Genomic DNA, 21,979 nt, shown 5'->3' with positions numbered 1-21,979 from the left:
AGCGTAACAGTAAGAAGCATTTTGTATAAAAGTATTCTGTACTTCTGTATGACAACTATTAAAGAAACTTGAAACTTGAACTTGAACTCTGCATAGTCCAATCTCGCTTAAAAATAAATTGTTCTCTCTTTGATGAAATATCATATGATGTGAGGAAAGGAGTGAAATTATATTAAGTGGTCGTTTCCACTCCTCTGTTTCTCTCTCTCTCTCTCTCTCTCTCTCTGGGGGGACAACAGTCTCTTATTATTGGCCCCGCGTCCCAACGACGACCCGCGGTAACAACACCTGGTCAACGACACGGGCTCTCTGCGCATGCGTAATCGGCCGCCAAAAATCCGTATAGCGCTGCTGCTGAATCAAACGTCAACCAATGGTGTTCAAATCTGTCCTGAGATAAAGCAGCCAGAGGCCGTGCTGTAGCAGAGGATCTCTTCATCTTCACGAGCAAGAAACAGACACAGGACAGACAGACAGACAGACCTGGAACTATAACAAGGACCCCAACAGCAGGACAGACTCACCACCACCATCATGCCGAGGTCTTTTCTGGTCAAGAGCAAAAGGGCCCACAGTTACCATCAGCCGCGGCCCCTGGATGACGAGTACATCAGACTGGAGACGGTCCTGGCCCATGTGTGCGCAGGTATGTCCGTGCGTTCTGTGGTTTTTAGGTTGTTATAAATAATAAAAACGCTGCGTAAAAAGTCCTGCTGTCCACATTCATATTGTATGGATGTTCTTCTAGTTGGCTGATACCCGTGTGCGTAATGGCGCTTGGTTTCCGAGTGTGACTTTATATAATAAGACCCGTTAAGTCTTAAGTTAACAATTACTTTAAGACCCTTAATAAAACAAATGTCTAAATATTGCACAACATTTGGTCGCGTAACGGTCTGCCAAATCAACTCACACTCCAAAACACCTGTTGCGCGTTTAGTTTTGTGAATGTTGTGTGAACTTTGATGTAGTAAACGCCGCATGATTCACCTGATGCTAAATGGAACCATGCAGAGGAGCCTATCTATATGTTTTAAATAATAATTCAAATGGGACGATCCATCAGCTGCAGGGAACATAATGAAGAGAGAACAGTGGCAGTATCACGTTGGACGGACATGTCAAGGCCTGTCGATCTCCGCGCCGCTGAGGTGAAGCAGATTGATTTGAGAGTTTGCACTGAAAATGCATTTAGAACCTCCCCGTGTTGATTTGACTAAGTAAACCAAAAAAACGAATGACCATCTCTAATTACCGAGATGCCGATTCGAACGGGACGTGTTTGACGAAATTTGCGCTGGCATTTTTACTTTACGAACTATATACGGACATCATGGCAGATTCGCACGGGATTAAGATCACAGACGACCACCGCAATTATTACTAATTACTAGAGGTCCACAGTAATAAAACCAAATAGCTATTAACTTTTATTTTTCCAGTGGGTTGTGGTGGTGTATTACCGTCTCTCATTAGGGCCGTGTTTTTCTAAAGGTGGATACCAGCCGTGGTCACATATCACATTTATACCATGCCTATAGTGGCCCTACACATTTTATCTGGTGCTACACATTTTACCGGCCAAAATGTTCACATAGAACAAATTCCCTATACCCATTTGTCCTGATCTGCGTTCCATTATCCGTTTTTAATAGTGGTTTTAATTTGAATGTTATATTTAATTAAAACAACAACTAAATTAAGTGTTATTTTGATAAATTGAGATACATACAGCCTATTTTTAGAAATGTGGTATATGGGTAATTATTCATTCACGAGATTTAGCAGCAGTTTATTCACACGTACATACATTTACATTCACATTTACATTTACAGTCATTTAACTGACGCTTTAGTTTCTTTCCAAAGCAAGTTGTGTACAAGTCAGCAGGAAGGGTACAACATTGTTTGTCAATCAGTGTTGAACTTGAGTGCTACAGTACACTTCAGTGCATACTGTAGTAGTGGCATATAAGGTAGTAATATAGGCATAGTAGATTACGTAGTAGCAAAGTACATAATAGTATAACACAGAGGCAGTTCAAAGCTGTTTACTTAAATATATCGAACAAACACGAGGGGATCATAAAGACATGAACAAAGTTGAAAAAGGATTACCCATAAAATTCTCTAAAGTTCCAAATGTGTAGTGGTTTCAAACGTGTTTGGCAGATATTTTCCAGCAAACAAACAAAAATCTGATTCCATGCATATCTCATTATTGGACCTGTCTCTCTCTCTCTCTCTCTCTCTCTCTCTCTCTCTCTCTCTCTCTCTCTCTCTCTCTCTCTCTCTCTCTCTCTCTCTCTCTCTCTCTCTCTCTCTCTCTCTCTCTCTCTCTCTCTCTCTCTCTCTCTCTCTCTCTCTCTCTCTCTCTCTTGCTCTCTGTCTCTCTCCCCCCCCTCCCCCCCCCCCCCCCCCCCTCTCTCTCTCTCTCTCTCTCTCTCTCTCTCTCTCTCTCTCTCTCTCTCTCTCTCTCTCTCTCTCTCTCTCTCTCCCCCCCCCCTCTCTCTCTCTCTCTCTCTACCAGAGGCTCGAGTCCAGGGTGAGTCCAGCGAGGCCGGCGGTCAGCAGGACAGGTTGTGCCCGGAGTCGCTCCTGGTGCGCCCCTCGCGCTCCCCGCGCTCCTCCCGCTCCCCGCTCAGCTGCGACGGCTCCGTCTGTGACCGCTCCTCCTCCTCCCCCTCCTCCTCCTCCTCCTCCTCAGACTATGACCTCTGGCGTCCTCCGTCTCCCTCCTCCTCGCCAGGTATTTTTTCATCCACTATACTCTGTCTTTATATATTATATAAATTATATTATATATATTATAGTTTCAGAGTTAATTATTTAGTTTAGACTGTTTATTTTTTATCATATTTCTATATTCAGATTTTATTGTATTGTTTGTTTATGTTTCTTGTATTTTTATATTCAGATTTTATTGTATTGTCTATGTCTTACCCTGCCTGTATACCTCCCCCATGCTGCTATGACGTCAAGGGGATCAATAAAATAATATTTTATCTTATCTTATCTTATGTATAGGCCTATAGTGTATGCCACTTACAGCTGCCAAACTGTCCTTCAACTGTCCTTCAAGTTCACGGCTTTAGTCCCCCAGCTTTAGGCTTTAGTCCCAGCTTTAGGCTTTAGTCCCCCAGCTTTATAGGCTTTAGTCCCCCAGCTTTATAGACTTTAGTCCCACAGCTTTATAGGCTTTAGTCCCCCAGCTTTATAGGCTTTAGTCCCCCAGCTTTATAGGCTTTAGTCCCCCAGCTTTATAGGCTTTAGTCCCAGCTTTATAGGCTTTAGTCCCAGCTTTAGACTTTAGTCCCAGCTTTAGGCTTTAGTCCCCCAGCTTTATAGGCTTTAGTCCCACAGCTTTAGGCTTTAGTCCCAGCTTTAGGCTTTAGTCCCAGCTTTAGGCTTTAGTCCCAGCTTTAGGCTTTAGTCCCAGCTTTAGGCTTTAGTCCCCCAGCTTTATAGGCGTTAGTCCCAGCTTTAGGCTTTAGTCCCCCAGCTTTAGGCTTTAGTCCCCCAGCTTTATAGGCTTTAGTCCCCCAGCTTTAGGCTTTAGTCCCCCAGCTTTAGGCTTTAGTCCCCCAGCTTTAGGCTTTAGTCCCAGCTTTAGGCTTTAGTCCCAGCTTTAGGCTTTAGTCCCAGCTTTAGGCTTTAGTCCCCCAGCTTTAGACTTTAGTCCCAGCTTTAGACTTTAGTCCCAGCTTTATGCTTTAGTCCCAGCTTTAGGCTTTAGTCCCAGCTTTAGGTTTTAGTCCCAGCTTTAGGCTTTAGTCCCCCAGCTTTAGACTTTAGTCCCAGCTTTATAGGCGTTAGTCCCAGCTTTAGGCTTTAGTCCCCCAGCTTTAGGCTTTAGTCCCCCAGCTTTAGGCTTTAGTCCCAGCTTTAGGCTTTAGTCCCAGCTTTAGGCTTTAGTCCCCCAGCTTTAGGCTTTAGTCCCCCAGCTTTAGGCTTTAGTCCCCCAGCTTTAGGCTTTAGTCCCAGCTTTAGGCTTTAGTCCCAGCTTTAGGCTTTAGTCCCAGCTTCAGGCTTTAGTCCCAGCTTTAGGCTTTAGTCCCCCAGCTTTAGACTTTAGTCCCAGCTTTAGACTTTAGTCCCAGCTTTATGCTTTAGTCCCAGCTTTAGGCTTTAGTCCCAGCTTTAGGTTTTAGTCCCAGCTTTAGGCTTTAGTCCCCCAGCTTTAGACTTTAGTCCCAGCTTTAGACTTTAGTCCCAGCTTTATGCTTTAGTCCCAGCTTTAGGCTTTAGTCCCAGCTTTAGGTTTTAGTCCCAGCTTTAGACTTTAGTCCCCCAGCTTTAGTCTTTAGTCCCAGCTTTTATCTTTAGTCCCAGCTTTAGGCTTTAGTCCCCCAGCTTTAGACTTTAGTCCCAGCTTTAGACTTTAGTCCCAGCTTTAGACTTTAGTCCCAGCTTTAGGCTTTAGTCCCCCAGCTTTAGACTTTAGTCCCAGCTTTAGGCTTTAGTCCCAGCTTTAGGCTTTAGTCCCAGCTTTAGGCTTTAGTCCCAGCTTTAGGCTTTAGTCCCAGCTTTAGTCTTTAGTCCCAGCTTTAGACTTTAGTCCCAGCTTTAGGCTTTAGTCCCAGCTTTAGGCTTTAGTCCCAGCTTTAGGCTTTAGTCCCAGCTTTAGACTTTAGTCCCAGCTTTAGACTTTAGTCCCAGCTTTAGGCTTTAGTCCCAGCTTTAGGCTTTAGTCCCCCAGCTTTAGGCTTTAGTCCCAGCTTTAGGCTTTAGTCCCAGCTTTAGGCTTTAGTCCCACAGCTTTAGGCTTTAGTCCCAGCTTTAGGCTTTAGTCCCCCAGCTTTATGCTTTAGTCCCAGCTTTATGCTTTAGTCCCAGCTTTAGGCTTTAGTCCCCCAGCTTTAGACTTTAGTCCCAGCTTTAGACTTTAGTCCCAGCTTTAGGCTTTAGTCCCAGCTTTAGGCTTTAGTCCCCCAGATTTAGGCTTTAGTCCCAGCTTTAGACTTTAGTCCCAGCTTTAGGCTTTAGTCCCAGCTTTAGGCTTTAGTCCCCCAGCTTTAGGCTTTAGTCCCAGCTTTAGGCTTTAGTCCCACAGCTTTAGGCTTTAGTCCCAGTTTTAGGCTTTAGTCCCAGCTTTAGGCTTTAGTCCCAGCTTTACATTGGAGGTGGTTCGGTGGGTGGGTGGGGTGGGGAGGGAACACTGTACAACTGTACAAGCAAAACTGTACATTGGAATATTGACAACCATACTTGGTCATTTACTGTACATTGGAGGGGGTTGGGTTAGGACATTTACATGGGCCAGTTTCAAATTGCAGTCTCCCGTAGGTGTTCTTTGAGAGTGTTTTTGAAAGTGGGTAGTGATTCACATTCCTTTACAGTTTTGGGTAGGGCGTTCCACATTGATGTGGCATAATTGCGAAACGTGTTTAGTCCCTTGTTTGAGCCGAATCTGGGTTTAACATGATTTGTGGAGCTCCCTCTGGTGTTGTGATCGTGGTATTCACTGACCTTTGGGAAGTATTTTGACATGTACATGGGTACCTTGGTCGTGTAGTGTATCTTGTAGACCAGGCCCATTGCAAGTTGCTGTACTCTGTCGTCTACTCTAAGCCATCCTAGGTTGTCAAAGTGGGCAGGGGTGAGGTGGGTTCTAGGAGTAAGGTCAAGCAGTAGTCTGACCAGTTAGTTTTGAGATGTTTGTAATTTTGTTTTTAGCGCCTTTGAGGTGCTTTGGTACCATGAGGTGCAAGCATAGTTGTAGTACCCTTGAATGAGTGCTCCTGCCAGAGTCTTCAGGGTGTTCTTGTTTACCAGAGAGGAGATCCGGTACAAGAATCGAGTTCGTTGGTTGACCTTTTTTATTACATTGAATGCCATTTTGTCACAGGAAAGATTAGCCTCTAGGATGGAGCCCAGGTAGGTAATTTCATCTTTCCTTGTGACAATATTGTCACCCACTGTAACTGAGAAGCCGTCGGTCTTGCTGAGTTTGTTATTCGAACCGAAGAGAATGGACTCTGTTTTGCCCATGTGTAATGATAGTTTGTTATCGGCGAGCCATATGCAGATTTTGCCTAGTTCCGAGCTGAGGTTTTTTTCAACCTGTAACTTGTTCTTGTCAGAGACCAGCAGGGCTGAGTCGTCTGCGAACAAGAACAAGTTGCAGTCACAAGCTGACGACATGTCATTTGCATAAATTAGGAACAGTAGCGGTCCTAGTATGCTTCCTTGTGGAACACCACAGCTCACTGTGAGGGGGGGGGATAGGGTACCGTTTACCTCCACCATCTGTTCTCTCCCCTCTAGGTAGGATTGCATCCATCTCACTGATAGACTATCAAAACCCATTGCTGTTAGCTTGTCAATCAGAATGGAGTGATTGACAGTGTCGAAGGCTTTTAGGCTTTAGTTCCCCAGCTTTAGGCTTTAGTCCCAGCTTTAGGCTTTAGTCCCACAGCTTTAGGCTTTAGTCCCCCAGCTTTAGGCTTTAGTCCCAGCTTTAGGCTTTAGTCCCAGCTTTAGGCTTTAGTCCCAGCTTTATGCTTTAGTCCCAGCTTTAGGCTTTAGTCCCAGCTTTATGCTTTAGTCCCAGTTTTAGGCTTTAGTCCCAGCTTTAGGCTTTAGTCCCAGCTTTAGGCTTTAGTCCCCCAGCTTTAGGCTTTAGTCCCAGCTTTATGCTTTAGTCCCAGCTTTATGCTTTAGTCCCCCAGCTTTAGGCTTTAGTCCGCCAGCTTTAGGCTTTAGTCCCAGCTTTATGCTTTAGTCCCAGTTTTAGGCTTTAGTCCCACAGTTTTAGGCTTTAGTCCCAGAGCTTTAGGCTTTAGTCCCCCAGCTTTCCAGATAATTATGATCTACTTGTGGGGCGGCGTGGCTCAGGGGTAGAGCGGGTTGTCCAATGATCCAAGGGTTGGTGGTTCGAATCCCGCTCAAGCCCATGTCCATCCCACTGCCGTTGTGTCCTTGGGCAAGACACTTAACCTACTTGCCTCGTATGAATGTGTATGCATGTGAATGAATGTTGGTGGTGGTCGGAGGGGCCGTAGGCGTTGATTATTCGCCACGCTTCCGTGAGTCTGCCTCAGGGCAGCTCTGGCTGCAATTGTAGCTTACCACCACCGGTATGACTCTGTATGAACGAATAATGGACTCTGTGAAGCGCTCTGGGTCTCATGAAGAGCGCTATATAAATCCAAGTCATTATTATTATTATTATTACTTCTTGAATCCTAGACTACATGAATCCATCATTTACACAAAGCCTCGAATCCCTTTCCAGACTCAGAGAAATGCTTCACGCCAGCGGCGGACCATCTCTTCCCCGTCCCGTTCCGTCCGTACGCCTGGACCACGTACTCGGGTTCCGACTTCAGGAACCTGGTCCAGCAGAAGCTGGTCCAGCAGTCTTACCGGCGCCTGCCCACCGCCGTGGAGCCCGACTCGCCGAGAAGCACCTGCGGGCCCGACGACCGGGGGCGCACCGCGGGGTTCTACCATCAGATCTACAGGATGCGGAGCGAGGAAGAGCTCTATCTGGACCTCCACCAGAGACCTGAAAGGTCCGACGTCAACTATCTGGACCCCAACCAGAGACCCGAGAGGTCCGACGTCAACTATCTGGACCCCAACCAGAGACCCGAGAGGTCCGACGTCAACTATCTGGACCCCAACCAGAGACCCGAGAGGTCCGACGTCAACTATCTGGACCCCAACCAGAGACCCGAGAGGTCCGACGTCAACTATCTGGACCCCAACCAGAGACCCGAGAGGTCCGACGTCAACTATCTGGACCCCAACCAGAGACCCGAGAGGTCCGACGTCAAGTCTGAGAAAGACATCCTCTGCGCTAAAATCGAGCCAAGCGGGTCCTTCAAGTGCGTCAAGTGTGGCAAGGTTGGTCTCCGCATCGTTTGTTTATTTCAACCGACATCTTGACGAATAACACCTCGAGCATTTACAGGCCTATACACACATTCTCATATGGAAATTAAGTCAATTATGTTTTGTTTTGTTTTCCCAAAAGGTGTTTTCGACGCCGCACGGCTTGGAGGTTCACGTGCGACGCTCCCACAGCGGGACTCGACCCTTTGAATGCGGTGTTTGTGGGAAGACGTTCGGCCACGCGGTCAGTCTGGAGCAACACAGGACCGTCCACTCCCAGGTCCGTCTGGTTGGATGCCAAACTTATTTTCATTGTACTGTACTTGTGCTGAATGATGACAATACATTTGAATTTAATCTAATCTAATCTAGTCGAATCTAATGTAATCTAATCCAATATAATCGAATCTAGTATAATGTAATCCAATCCAATCCAATCCAATCCAATGTAATGTAATCCAATCCAATCCAGTCTACTCTAATCTAATCCAATCCAATGTAATGTAATCCATACCAATCAGATGTAATGTAATTAGGGATGTCCGATATTATCGGCTTACCGATATTATCGGCCGATATTGGCATTAAAATGTGATATTGGAAAATATTGGTATCGGTTTTCAATTTTTTATTTTTTTTTACATTTCTATAACCTTTATTTACCCAGGCAAGCAAGTAAGAACACATTTTGATTTCATTTATTGTCAAAAGTATGCATAATGATGTGTTAATTCCACAACAAGAGATATGTAAGGGATAATGTATAGCTACGAGGTCATTGTCGCAAAATAATTGACCGACACGGAGTTTAAAATACCGAGCCGCTTCGGCGAGGTGTTTTAAACGTCAGTGAAGGTCAATTATTTTGCGACAATGACCGAGTATAGCTATACATTATCCCGCTTATTACATGGCTAACTTACTAACAATATACCTAATTCATTTTACATCGACTCGCAACACTGGTTCTGGCTGCGTTCTGGCTCCGCTCGTCGCTCCGCCCCCTGTCATCGCCGGCAGCAGAACACCGGCAGTGTCTAATTGCACTGAAACAGTGTGTGTCAGTGGGCTTGATTGCGAACAGCTGCGCACAGCGGTCATTATTGAAAAAACAGCGGTCATTATTGAAAAATAATGACCGCTGTCGGGGGGCTATTGACCGAATGTGAAAACGCCATGTAATAAGTAATGTTAATTACCTGAAATTATTCCATTTTGGGGGGGGGGGGGGGGGGCCCTGCATATATCGGTATCGGTTGATATCGGTTGATATCGGTATCGGAAATTAAGAGTTGGACAATATCGGTATATCGGTATTGGTAAAAAAGCCAATATCGAGCATCCCTAAATGTAATATAGTATAATCTAATCCAATCCAATCCAATCTAATCTAATCCAATCCGATCCAATCCAATCCAATCCAATGTAATGTAATCTAAACACTGTTTTGTTCTCTGTCTGAAGGAGCGGAGCTTCAGTTGTAATATCTGTGGTAAGAGCTTCAAGCGCTCCTCCACGCTCTCCACCCACCTGCTCATCCACTCCGACACGCGGCCGTACCCCTGCCAGTACTGCGGCAAGCGCTTCCACCAGAAGTCTGACATGAAGAAACACACCTTCATCCACACAGGTGAGACCAACGGCACCGTTTACACGACGCGCCGACATCACAGTTTACAGCATATGATGCTAAAATAAGAGATTCCTATATTGATTCATTCAAGTATGCCTAGAATATGATGCTAAATAAGATATTCCTATATTGATTCATTCAAGTACGCCTAGAATATGATGCTAAATAAGATATTCCTATATTGATTCATTCAAGTATGCCTAGAATATGATGCTAAATAAGATATTCCTATATTGATTCATTCAAGTATGCCTAGAATATGATGCTAAAATAAGATATTCCTATATTGATTCATTCAAGTATGCCTAGAATATGATGCTAAATAAGATATTCCTATATTGATTAAAGTAGGCCTAGAATATGATACTAAGATAAGATAAAATAAGATAAGATATGATAAGATAAGATATGATAAGATAAGATAAAATAAGATATGATAAGATAAAATAAGATAAGATAAAATAAGATAAGATAAAATAAGATGTACCGGTACGATAAAATAAAATAAGATAAGAGAAAATAAGATAAGATAAAATAAGATGTACCGGTACGATAAAATAAAATAAGATGAGAGAAAATAAGATAAGATAAGATAAGATAAAATAAGATAAGATATGATAAGATATGATAAGATAAGATAAGATGGAGCGGCTGGGTAGTGCAGCGGACTAAGCGCTCGCCTACCACCGCAGAGACTCTGGGTTCGAATCCAGCTGTCAGCGGTACCTCCGGCTTGGTCGCTCTTCCCTACTAACATGATTGGCAGTGTTAGCGGGTGGGAAGCCGGTGGGGTATGTGTCCTGGTCGTTGTAAACAGCGACTCCTACTGGTCGGTCGGGGCGCCTGTTCAGCAGGGAAGGGATCTGGGGGAGGTAGTGTGATCCTCCCACGCGTTACGTTCCCCCAGTGAGAGTCCTCGCTGTCAGGTGAAAAGAAGCGGCTGGCTGACTCCACATGTATCGGAGGAGGCATGTGATAGTCTTCAACCCTCCCTAGGCCGGCAAGTGGGGGGAAAATGTGCGCAACGACCAGGAAGGGAATTGGCATAACGACTAAATTGGGATGGGAGAAAAATACGGGAAAAAAAGGGGGAGAAAAAATTGATTAAAAAAAAAGATAAGATAAGATAAAATAAGATAAATGATAAGATAAGATAAAATAATATAAGATAAGATAAGATAAAATAAGATAAGATAAGATAAAATAAGATAAGATAAGATAAAATAAGATAAATGATAAGATAAGATAAAATAAGATAAGATAAGATAAAATAAGATGAATAAGATAAGATAAGATAAAATAAGATACAATACGATAAGATAAGATACAATACGTAAGGGATAATGTATAGCTACGAGGTCATTGTCGCAAAATAATTGACCGACACGGAGTTTAAAATACCGAGCCGCTTCGGCGAGGTGTTTTAAACGTCAGTGAAGGTCAATTATTTTGCGACAATGACCGAGTATAGCTATACATTATCCCGCTTATTACATGGCTAACTTACTAACAATATACCTAATTCATTTTACATCGACTCGCAACACTGGTTCTGGCTGCGTTCTGGCTCCGCTCGTCGCTCCGCCCCCTGTCATCGCCGGCAGCAGAACACCGGCAGTGTCTAATTGCACTGAAACAGTGTGTGTCAGTGGGCTTGATTGCGAACAGCTGCGCACAGCGGTCATTATTGAAAAAACAGCGGTCATTATTGAAAAATAATGACCGCTGTCGGGGGGCTGTTGACCAATCACAAGCAAGCATTTCGGCGAATGTGAAAACGCCATGTAATAAGATAAGATAAAATAAGATGCACGATAAGATAAGACCAAATAAGATAAGATAAGATAAGATATTCCTATATTGATTTGGTTGTCAGAGCAGCGAGGCGGGGGGGGGGGGGGGGGGGGGCAGGTATGGACAGGGTAACAGGAGAAAGTGTGAAGAAGCGCGTGATCTAACCACCATGTCTTCTCCTGCAGGAGAGAAGCCTCACAAGTGTCAGGTCTGTGGAAAGGCCTTCAGCCAGAGCTCCAACCTCATCACCCACAGCCGCAAACACACCGGCTTCAAGCCCTTCTGCTGCGAGCTCTGCGGGAAGGGCTTCCAGAGGAAGGTGGACCTGCGCAGACACAAGGAGACGCAGCACGGACTCAAATGAGACGCCTGTCCACCGTCTCTCTGACTGTCCACTGTCTCTGTAAATAACACATGCTTTCAGACGGACCGACGAGACCTCGTCTTCACACCCGCCTCAGTGCTCAATTCTGATTCATTGTTCAGATCTTTTTGTTTTTTCTGTTCACATTCTTTTTTAAGTGTGGCCAATATCAGATTCCAGTGTGAACTGGTCACTGCTCCTGAACTGACCCCCATGTCAGTGTGAACTGGTCACATGCTCCTGAACTGACCCCCATGTCACTCAGTGTGAACTGGTCACATGCTTCTGAACTGACCCCCATCATGCACAGAAGAACAAATAATGAAGATGGACGTAAGAAAGTGTGACAAATGTCAATCTAGAGTGACGTAAAAGACTTGTTCAGACTGAGGTCGCATTGCAAAGACCTGTATCTGATGCCGAATAAAGACTTCTAAAAGTCCTGCATTATTATTATTATTATTATTATTATTATTATTATTATTATTATTATTATTATTATTATTATTATTATTATTATTCAGGACCACATATGAAAGTGGCACCAAATCAGAATTGAAAAGATCAGATTCCATGTGATTTGTTCTGTTTACATTTACATTTACATTTAGTCATTTAGCTGACGCTTTTATCCAAAGCGACTTACAAGTTCTGTGCGACAAGACAGCAAGAAGGGTATAACTCTATCAGCTGAGTAACAATGTTCATCAAAGTGTTGCGTGTTACAGTGTAGGTTAGTTTATTAGGACAAGTGCATGACATTAAGGTTAGTCGGGGTTAGATTTTTTTTTTTTTTTTTTTTTATCATTTCAGATAATGGTTGAAGAAGTGAGTCTTTAGTCGACGGCGAAAGATTGGACGGGATTCGGCTGTCCTAACTGGGATGGGTAGTTCATTCCACCATTGTGGGGCAAGGACTGAGAATAGGCGGCTTCTCTTTGATGTTCACACTGTCATGAAAAAACTGACCTGAATCACATAACATGAGCAAAGAGATCAGACTTGGGCCACTTTGGCCTGCAGACTGGATGTGATTGGGGTTATTGATGCTTAAATTGTTGGTTGAAATAAACATTTAGGGTATTTATTCAACATTATTTTTCACAATAATTCCTCCTTCGTGTGCTATAGGTCAGAGATGTATTGTGATGATCAGATAGATTGTTGTCATGTTTTCCAGCACAGCCTGCCGCTTGGGAGGCCGTGAGACATCGTCTCAACTGTCACGTCAACGGCCACAGTGCAGTCTCTGTGTGTGAAATAAAAATGATTTAAACCATATCTATAGCCCAGAGACTTGGGGCCTATATTTCATTTCATTTTTATTTGTTCCGTTCATGGTAATGTACAGTAATGCACAGTAATGTACAGTCATGCACAGTAGTGTACAGTAATGTACAGTAATACACAGTAATGTACAGTAATGCACAGTAGTGTACAGTAATGTACAGTAATACACAGTAATGTACAGTAATGCACAGTAATATACAGTAATGCTGCACAATAATGTACATTAATGCACAGTAATGTACAGTAATACACAATAATGCACAGTAATACACACTAATGTACAGTAAAGTACAGTAATGCACAGTAGTGTACAGTAATGTACAGTAATACACAGTAATGTACAGTAATATACAGTAATGCTGCACAATAATGTACATTAATGCACAGTAATGTACAGTAATACACAATAATGCACAGTAATACACACTAATGTACAGTAAAGTACAGTAATACACAGTAATGTACAGTAAAGCACAGTTCCATAAAATAATAAAAGGTGTTCATAATCAAAGCACCTCTCAATTTGCACATTCCATGAGTGAAAAGAACATCTTATTTAGCCCCTTACTCAAAACAATAAATACACAATAGAAATAGACCAATTACAGTTAAGTAACAATCAATACTTACAATAACATCAGAGAAAAAAAGGAAAGTAATAGAGTTATAGGAAAACCTGATATATATCTTTATACATTTGATTGAACCTAAAGATATTTGTATAGTTCTGTTCTGTGGAGAGTTCCACAGTTTTACGCCATGTACTGATACACATACACACACACACATACATACATACATACATACATACATACATACATACATACATACATACATACATACATACATACATACATACATACATACATACATACATACATACATACATACATACATACATACATACATAGTACATAGTACATATATGACATGACACAATACATATTGGCTCACATCGGGCTGAAACATTATGAGATTCGTTACCTAAATGTGTAAATCTTCACTACTATTCCATCACTGAGAATATTGACAGAGATTTGTGTGTGTGTTGTGTTCTGGTTCAGTCTGACTGTTTATATCAGTGTGTTCTGGTGAGTCCGACTGTTTATATCAGTGTGTTCTGGTTCAGTCCGACTGTTTATATCAGTGTGTTCTGGTGAGTCCGACTGTTTATATCAGTGTGTTCTGGTGAGTCTGACTGTTTATATCAGTGTGTTCAGGTGAGTCTGACTGTTTATATCAGTGTGTTCTGGTTCAGTCTGACTGTTTATATCAGTGTGTTCTGGTGAGTCTGACTGTTTATATCAGTGTGTTCTGGTGAGTTACTGTTTATATCAGTGTGTTCTGGTGAGTCTGACTGTTTATATCAGTGTGTTCTGGTGAGTTACTGTTTATATCAGTGTGTTCAGGTGAGTCTGACTGTTTATATCAGTGTGTTCAGGTGAGTCTGACTGTTTATATCAGTGTGTTCTGGTGAGTCTGACTGTTTATATCAGTGTGTTCTGGTGAGTCTGACTGTTTATATCAGTGTGTTCAGGTGAGTCTGACTGTTTATATCAGTGTGTTCTGGTGAGTCTGACTGTTTATATCAGTGTGTTCAGGTGAGTCTGACTGTTTATATCAGTGTGTTCTGGTGAGTCTGACTGTTTATATCAGTGTGTTCTGGTGAGTCTGACTGTTTATATCAGTGTGTTCTGGTGAGTCTGACTGTTTATATCACTGTGTTCAGGAGAGTCCGACTGTTTATATCAGTGTTCTGGTGAGTCTGACTCTTTATATCAGTGTGTTCTGGTGAGTCCGACTGTTTATATCAGTGTGTTCTGGTTCAGTCCGACTGTTTATATCAGTGTGTTCTGGTGAGTTACTGTTTATATCAGTGTGTTCTGGTGAGTTACTGTTTATATCAGTGTGTTCTGGTGAGTCCGACTGTTTATATCAGTGTGTTCTGGTGAGTCTGACTGTTTATATCAGTGTGTTCTGGTGAGTCTGACTGTTTATATCAGTGTGTTCTGGTGAGTTACTGTTTATATCAGTGTGTTCTGGTGAGTCTGACTGTTTATATCAGTGTGTTCAGGTGAGTCTGACTGTTTATATCAGTGTGTTCAGGTGAGTCTGACTGTTTATATCAGTGTGTTCTGGTGCGTCTGACTGTTTATATCAGTGTGTTCAGGTGAGTCTGACTGTTTATATCAGTGTGTTCTGGTGAGTGACTGTTTATATCAGTGTGTTCTGGTGAGTCTGACTGTTTATATCAGTGTGTTCTGGTGAGTCTGACTGTTTATATCAGTGTGTTCTGGTGCGTCTGACTGTTTATATCAGTGTGTTCTGGTGAGTCTGACTGTTTATATCAGTGTGTTCTGGTGAGTCTGACTGTTTATATCAGTGTGTTCAGGTGAGTCTGACTGTTTATATCAGTGTGTTCTGGTGAGTCTGACTGTTTATATCAGTGTGTTCTGGTGCGTCTGACTGTTTATATCAGTGTGTTCAGGAGAGTCTGACTGTTTATATCAGTGTGTTCTGGTTCAGTCTGACTGTTTATATCAGTGTGTTCTGGTGAGTCTGACTGTTTATATCAGTGTGTTCTGGTGAGTCTGACTGTTTATATCAGTGTGTTCTGGTTCAGTCCGACTGTTTATATCAGTGTGTTCTGGTGAGTCTGACTGTTTATATCAGTGTGTTCTGGTGAGTCGGACTGTTTATATCAGTGTGTTCTGGTGAGTCGGACTGTTTATATCAGTGTGTGAGACCGACTGAAGGTCCAGGTTTATATCAGGGCTGGAAATAAAAACCCTCCTCAAAGTTCTCTCTCCCGGATTAAAGAGAAGTCTCGTCACGCGAGCCATCTGGCAGAGAACAAACACGTTCAGAGGCTATCGCTCCGTCAACACACTCCCAACAAACCAGGTTATGACGCCATAAACCTCCACGTGAAGGAAGTCGAGAGAAATACCGTCACTTTTATGACAGGACCTTCCCTGACGTTTTTATTCGGACCCGGGTACCTGGTGTGATTTATCCTTCAGTAGGCGCTACAGTAGAGCTTTTAAACTCCCCGAGATCTGATTTAGCCACATGTACATCTACCGAATGTGTACTTAATGTCGCATAGTAAAGATATCTCTACATCACCGCTCACACCCCTGAGTAATTCCTATATTGACTGCACCTGTGTCAATCCTACGAAGGCCACTGCAAAGCAATAAGATAATCACGTTCGGTTTACTACATTCATTCAATCTTTATTTCATCTGGACGGAGCGTTGAGCTCTCGTTTACAGTGACGTCGAGAAATACACCATGTCATGAATACAAACAGAAAGTCAGTCAATTAAACATTAACATAATTTAAAACAACTGCAGACTGTGAAGTGGGTTGCTATTAAAGTTGAATTTTAAAGTGCATTGCAAAGCATCCGTTATACACGCACTGATACAGGTGCATTGTGGTTAAGACCATTATAAGCGAGTTAAATGCACTATTCGTATAATATAGGCATATATGACACAATCACATCAGAACATGTAATGCATTATAATCAATTATGCATATAACTATGTTATCAAAGTGTTATTTGTCTAATTGCCTCAGAGACTTTAAACTGCCTGTATATTTAGTTTAGTCAGCTATATCTGACAATGGGCTCTTTTCACAGTGAGCATTTTGACACATCATGGCAGAGTAAACACAGCTGTGATTAATAACATTAAGTATCACACGCTGTCTCACTGGAGCAGCTCTGGCCCACATACCTTTATTTTAATTATATTTTATTTAATCAGGTAAGTCATTAACTCATTGGCTGCCAGCTATTAGCCTTATCCTGTGGTAGCTACTGCCACGCTGTAAACGATGGGAGTTAGTCACCTTGTTTGTAGAGCTAAATCTATATTCTATATTATAGCCATGGATACCTATAGTCATTTGACATTGAGTTTCTTTCGGTCAAGATGCACAAAAGAGATAATTTTTCCATCCATACGTTCCCATGTTATACCGTGGTGAATATAAGTATGGTTTTAGAGCGGTCTAGGGTAATTCATGAAATGCTTAGGTATGGCAGTATACGTCGATTCCATTGTACACGTTGCCATGTCTTGCCTGTATACGTTATTATCCCGAAATCAAATCTAGATCATAGCTATTATGTTCCATCATGAATGCATGAAAGGGGGGGGTCGTTTCTGATGATTTGATTGTCAGTAACGGTTATCAGCCCGATCGGTGTAAAAGCATTGCAGGATCAAGCTAAAATGTACGTCAAATCGCCCTTACCTGTGGCCGGGAGTAATCCAAAAAGAATATTCCAATTGTTTGATCGCCATTTGGTATATCCAATGTCCATTTGCTCGACGGCATAATCCACCATAACATATGGATCGGTCATATTTGACGGGCTTCAATGTAACCGGCAGAACCGTCTTCCCCGACAAGGAAAAATGTAACCCGAAACCCTTGGCCATCCCACAGCCCAGGATACAATGTTAGAAAGGGTGCTCGATACCGCCATCTAGTGTGATGCGGCCGGTATTGCACCTAGGCATTCTCAATGCGATTCCCAATGTTAACCCCGAGTCAGTGGGCCTGTAATGAATAGAAATATAGAATAAAAGAAATAACGATCTAATAAAGAGTATACGCGTTGTTGGCGTTCAACGATTGGCGGCCAATAACGAGTATAATCGTCGTTGGCAGTGAATGAGTTAAGAACCAGTTCTTATTTACAAAGGCGACCTGGCAAAAGGCACAGCCTGTTGAGGGACAGGGGGTGAAAGAAATACAGAGTTAACACAGAACAAGAGGAAAACAAGTTAAAACATGGTGAGACAGACAGAGCAAAACAAAATGGACACAGCAGGCAGATACAGGCTAGTTTAGGAGCAGTTGCAGGTGTCCATTGTAGTATAAATGTCCATGATAGTTTCATTGAAAGCTGATTTGGAGACGAAATTGTCCAATTTTAAACTTTTTAGTAAATTGTTCCATGAGTCTGTAATGCTGATTGACTGAGTGTTTTGTGGATTTTCAGCAGGATGAGATTTGCAGAGCGTGGAACAGAACCATAATGTTACAGTATAAACACAGTGTTTACCGAGGTAGAGCAGTCATCTGGTAATCCGGAGGTTCCCAGTTCGATTCCCGCTCCTCCCGGGCAGCAGGTCGAAGTGTCCTTGAGCAAGACATTTAACCCCTAACTGCTCCCGATGAGCAGGTTGGCACCTTACATGGTCGCATCCGCCGTCGGTGTGTGAATGTGTGAGTGAATGGGTCAAATGTGAGTAACAAAATTGTAAAGCGCGTTTGATAAAAGCTGTTATATAAATGCACCATTTACATGCCAAAATGAAAAGGGCCAATGAGGACATTTATTTGGGTTCACTGCACCATACAAGACTCAAAAACCTTACAAAGAGTTCATTCAATAAAAATAATTGAAACAATATCTATAGCCCAGAGACTTGGGGCCTATATTTCATTTCATTTTTATTTGTTCCGTTCATGGTAATGTACAGTAATGCACAGTAATATACAGTAACGTACAGTAATATACAGTAACGTACAGTAATGATGCACAGTAATACACAGTAATGTACAGTAATACACAGTAATGTACAGTAATACACAATAATGCAGTGATAACACAGTAATGTACAGTAATACACAGTAATGTACAGTAGTAATACACAGTAATGTACAGTAATACAGTCATGCACAGTAATAATTTGGGTTCACTGCACCAAACAAGACTTAAAAACCTTACAAAGAGTTATATGGATTTAACAAGGACACACACACTGTCTGGTCTGACAGCTCAGTTCACACTGCAGGCAAAAGGGGCCCAAATCTGATTTCTTTGCTCATATGTGACTCAGATCAGACTTTTTCACATCAGTGTGAACAGAACAAATCACATGGAATCTTATCTTTTCAATTCCGATTTGGGCCACTTTCATATGTGGTCCTAAATCAGACACAGGTCACATCTTTTGCAATGTGACCTCAGTCTGAACAAGTAATTTCATGTGACTTTTATATCACTGTAGATTTGTCACAATTGTTTAAGTCCAACAACTTTGTTATTGTCAGTTCAGGAGCAGTGACCAGTTCACACTGGAATCTGATTCTGGCCACATAAAAAAAAAAAAATGTGAACAGACAAACAGACAAAAAAATCTGATCTGAGCAATAAATCAGAATTGAGCACTATGGCTTGCAGTGTGAACGAAGCCAAAGTGCCATGTCTGTGAGCTGCCCCGATGATAGTCGGGTTATCTCGCCAGCGGTTGAGCGACATACCCGAGTATAGTTGGGTTTTCATCGTTTTTTCTTTTCTTTTTTTTTTCTTTTTTTATTCATTACAGGTTCATGGACCTCGGTGTTACCATAGGAAATCATTCTGAGATTCCGAGAATGCAATACCGGCCGCATCCTGCTAGGTGGCAGTATCGCCCACCCTTTGAAACCTTATTTCACACCGTGTGTTACATCTAATTTCCTCCGGGCGGAGAATTTAGGTACAGACAAGTCTAGCGGTTCACCCGATCACATTGAAACGCATCAAATTCACATATTGCTCCATAGCGCCGTTTTCAGGAATTTGCCAGGATCACTCTGAAACTATACAATATTCACCACGGTATAACACACAAACGTATACATGAACAAATGTATTATTTTTCACATGTTGAACGATGGATAGTTAACACTTTGATTGCCTAAGGCTAAATTCATGATATACCATAGGTTGCCAGCTCTATTTGTCTATGGAGAAGTTCCCCTTCTTTGCAGGGCTATAACTTTTTAAATTCTATTGCTAAATTGCCACTATTAGGGCCCATTCAATGTCCTATATGTATTGTTCAGGGTGAAGCAACGTTAAACTTTTTCATTCACATATTCATACTAAAGTATGGTCTAAAGTATAAGTATGTTTTCATCTCTTTCTGCAGCTTTCTCCAGAACGTGATATATAGCCCCAAATGCATTATATTGATGATGAAATACAGTTTGATGGCAATCGGCGCGATATAAAAAATTCCAACTAGACATGGTTCTAGAAGTTACTACGTATCATCTGATGTTGACCGGATGGGTGAGGGGGCGTTTATAATTCCGTGGGCAACATTATACCATTCATCTAGTGTGGGTCATATGTTCATCGGATCAGTTAGTATAGGAGACATTGAAAAATAACGCTGAATCTTACCGTATCTTCCTCACGCCGTTGGGCAATGAGCGTGGAACAGACATTTTCCTATTATGGGATGTAGAAATATCGGGTCCATTTCCAGCTTGTATAATAGTATATACGTCCAAATCATGTTGTTTATCGAGTTATTGGCAACAGATCGCTATGTATTGTGACGAGCTAGAGTGCCGGAACATATACCGAGTGCCCGGAAGTAATATGGGTGAATAGCACATTGTCCAAGTAACTTCCTCTTTGGCGATTGCGCCGATCGGCCACCAGATGGCGCTCTTGAACCGCTAGAGGGTTCAGTGGGGCTTTTTGGTGGGTCTCAGGCCAGCGGATGGGAAATATGAATCCGATCACAGATTTTAGAAATATTGATATCAAAGACGAGTTACGGCGTCTTCGGCAACTTGAGCATGGCGGGGAAGGACGCCTAAACACGTTTTCAGCACTTAAAGTGTTAATGTCAAATGAGCCATAGTATTGTCTCCATAGCTATAATATAGAATATAGATATAGCCCTCCAAACAACGCGACGCACAGTGAAAATCCCTATCTCTTACAGTGGTGGCAAGTAGATACAAGGATAGCTAAAGCGGCTGGCGCCCAAAGTGTTAAAGGTGATAAAGATAACTTAAAAAAATGTGTATAATACATCTACAGAGCTTTTAGAAATGTGCAGAAAAAAAGTATTCCTTTCCCCCCAAAAGTATTGATTAATGAATTTATCATTGACTGACTGGATTCTTGATACAAGGACTGACATTAGGCTGCATTTTATAGCTGTAAAAACTCTTGTTTACATGAAAGATTTATAAACCCCAGCAAGCGTAGTTTCCATCTACAAGTCAAACTCTTTTTTTTTATCCACTTTTTCTCCTTATTTTTTCATCCCAATTTCGTAATTCCAATTCTCCCCTCCCCTGTCTTGAACATTGCTAGACTATGCCTCCCACTGGTCGGCTGTAGTGAGGATAGAAGCCTTGCATCACATGTCCCCTACGGTACACAAGGAGGCAGCCTGTCGCATCTTTTCACCAGACAGCTCGAACTCTGTGGCGAGGAGTAACGCGTGGGAGGCTCACGCTGCCCCCGATACTTCCCGTTTCTGCTGTACAGGCGTCACCCAACCGACCTGTAGGAGTCGCTGTCCACAATGTCCAATCCCCACCCACCAGCTTTCCCACCCTCTAACACTGCCAATTGTGTTAGTATGACGGCCGGCCAAGCCGGTAGCAACGCCGAGAGCTGGGCTCGATACCAGCATCTCCTGCGTTAGTGGTGAGCGCCTTGCCCACTGCACCACCCAGCCGCTCTACAAGTCAAACTCTTCAAGACATAATGGTTTACTCAACGCTGAAACCTTCTCCATGGTGCTGAAACCTTCTCCATGGTGCTGAAAGCTTCTCTTCTCCACAGTGCTGAAACCTTCTCCATGGTGCTGAAACCTTCTCTTCTCCACGGTGCTGAAACCTTCTCTGTAGTGCTGAAAGCCTCTCCATGGAACTGAAAGCTTCAGTTAGGGCTGGGCGATATGCCCAAAATATATCACAATATTTCTCTTAGTTTTGGTCTATTTACAGTATGTATTTATTTGTTATTGTATACAGTGTACTATCTATATATATATAGTATTGTGGATGACAGTGTAGTAGAAATCCATACCTTTGCACGGCTCCTTGACAGCATACCTTCATATTAAACTGGAGAACTAACGGCTGAACCTAGGGCTTCACCCGATCGCATTGAATCGTTTTCGGACCCTCGATTCATTATGCTGTGGTGGGTTATGTCGTGGGCTAAATGGACATACGATCTACCAGATGGCAATCAAATAATTGGAATATTCTTTTTGGAATCCCACCG

At 42.5% G+C, this 21,979-nt stretch overlaps 1 protein-coding gene across 1 annotated transcript; it reads left to right on the top strand.

The window, feature by feature from the left end:
• Positions 1 to 534: 534 nt before the first annotated feature.
• gfi1aa (growth factor independent 1A transcription repressor a) lies at positions 535 to 11,630 on the top strand (the record flags this gene model as incomplete). The annotated part of the gene is made up of 6 exons (XM_084311862.1): positions 535 to 646; positions 2,531 to 2,749; positions 7,238 to 7,851; positions 7,982 to 8,119; positions 9,304 to 9,469; positions 11,452 to 11,630. 6 exons carry the CDS (start codon positions 535 to 537, stop codon positions 11,628 to 11,630), a joined length of 1,428 nt encoding a protein of 475 aa, XP_084167988.1.
• Positions 11,631 to 21,979: the final 10,349 nt, after the last annotated feature.

This window comes from Notolepis coatsorum (assembly GCF_963971535.1).
Source record: "Notolepis coatsorum genome assembly, chromosome: 4".
NCBI classification, from domain to species: Eukaryota; Metazoa; Chordata; class Actinopteri; order Aulopiformes; family Paralepididae; genus Notolepis; species Notolepis coatsorum.
The sequence above is the reverse complement of the archived record's forward strand: the minus strand, read 5'-3'. Positions and strand labels throughout refer to the sequence as shown.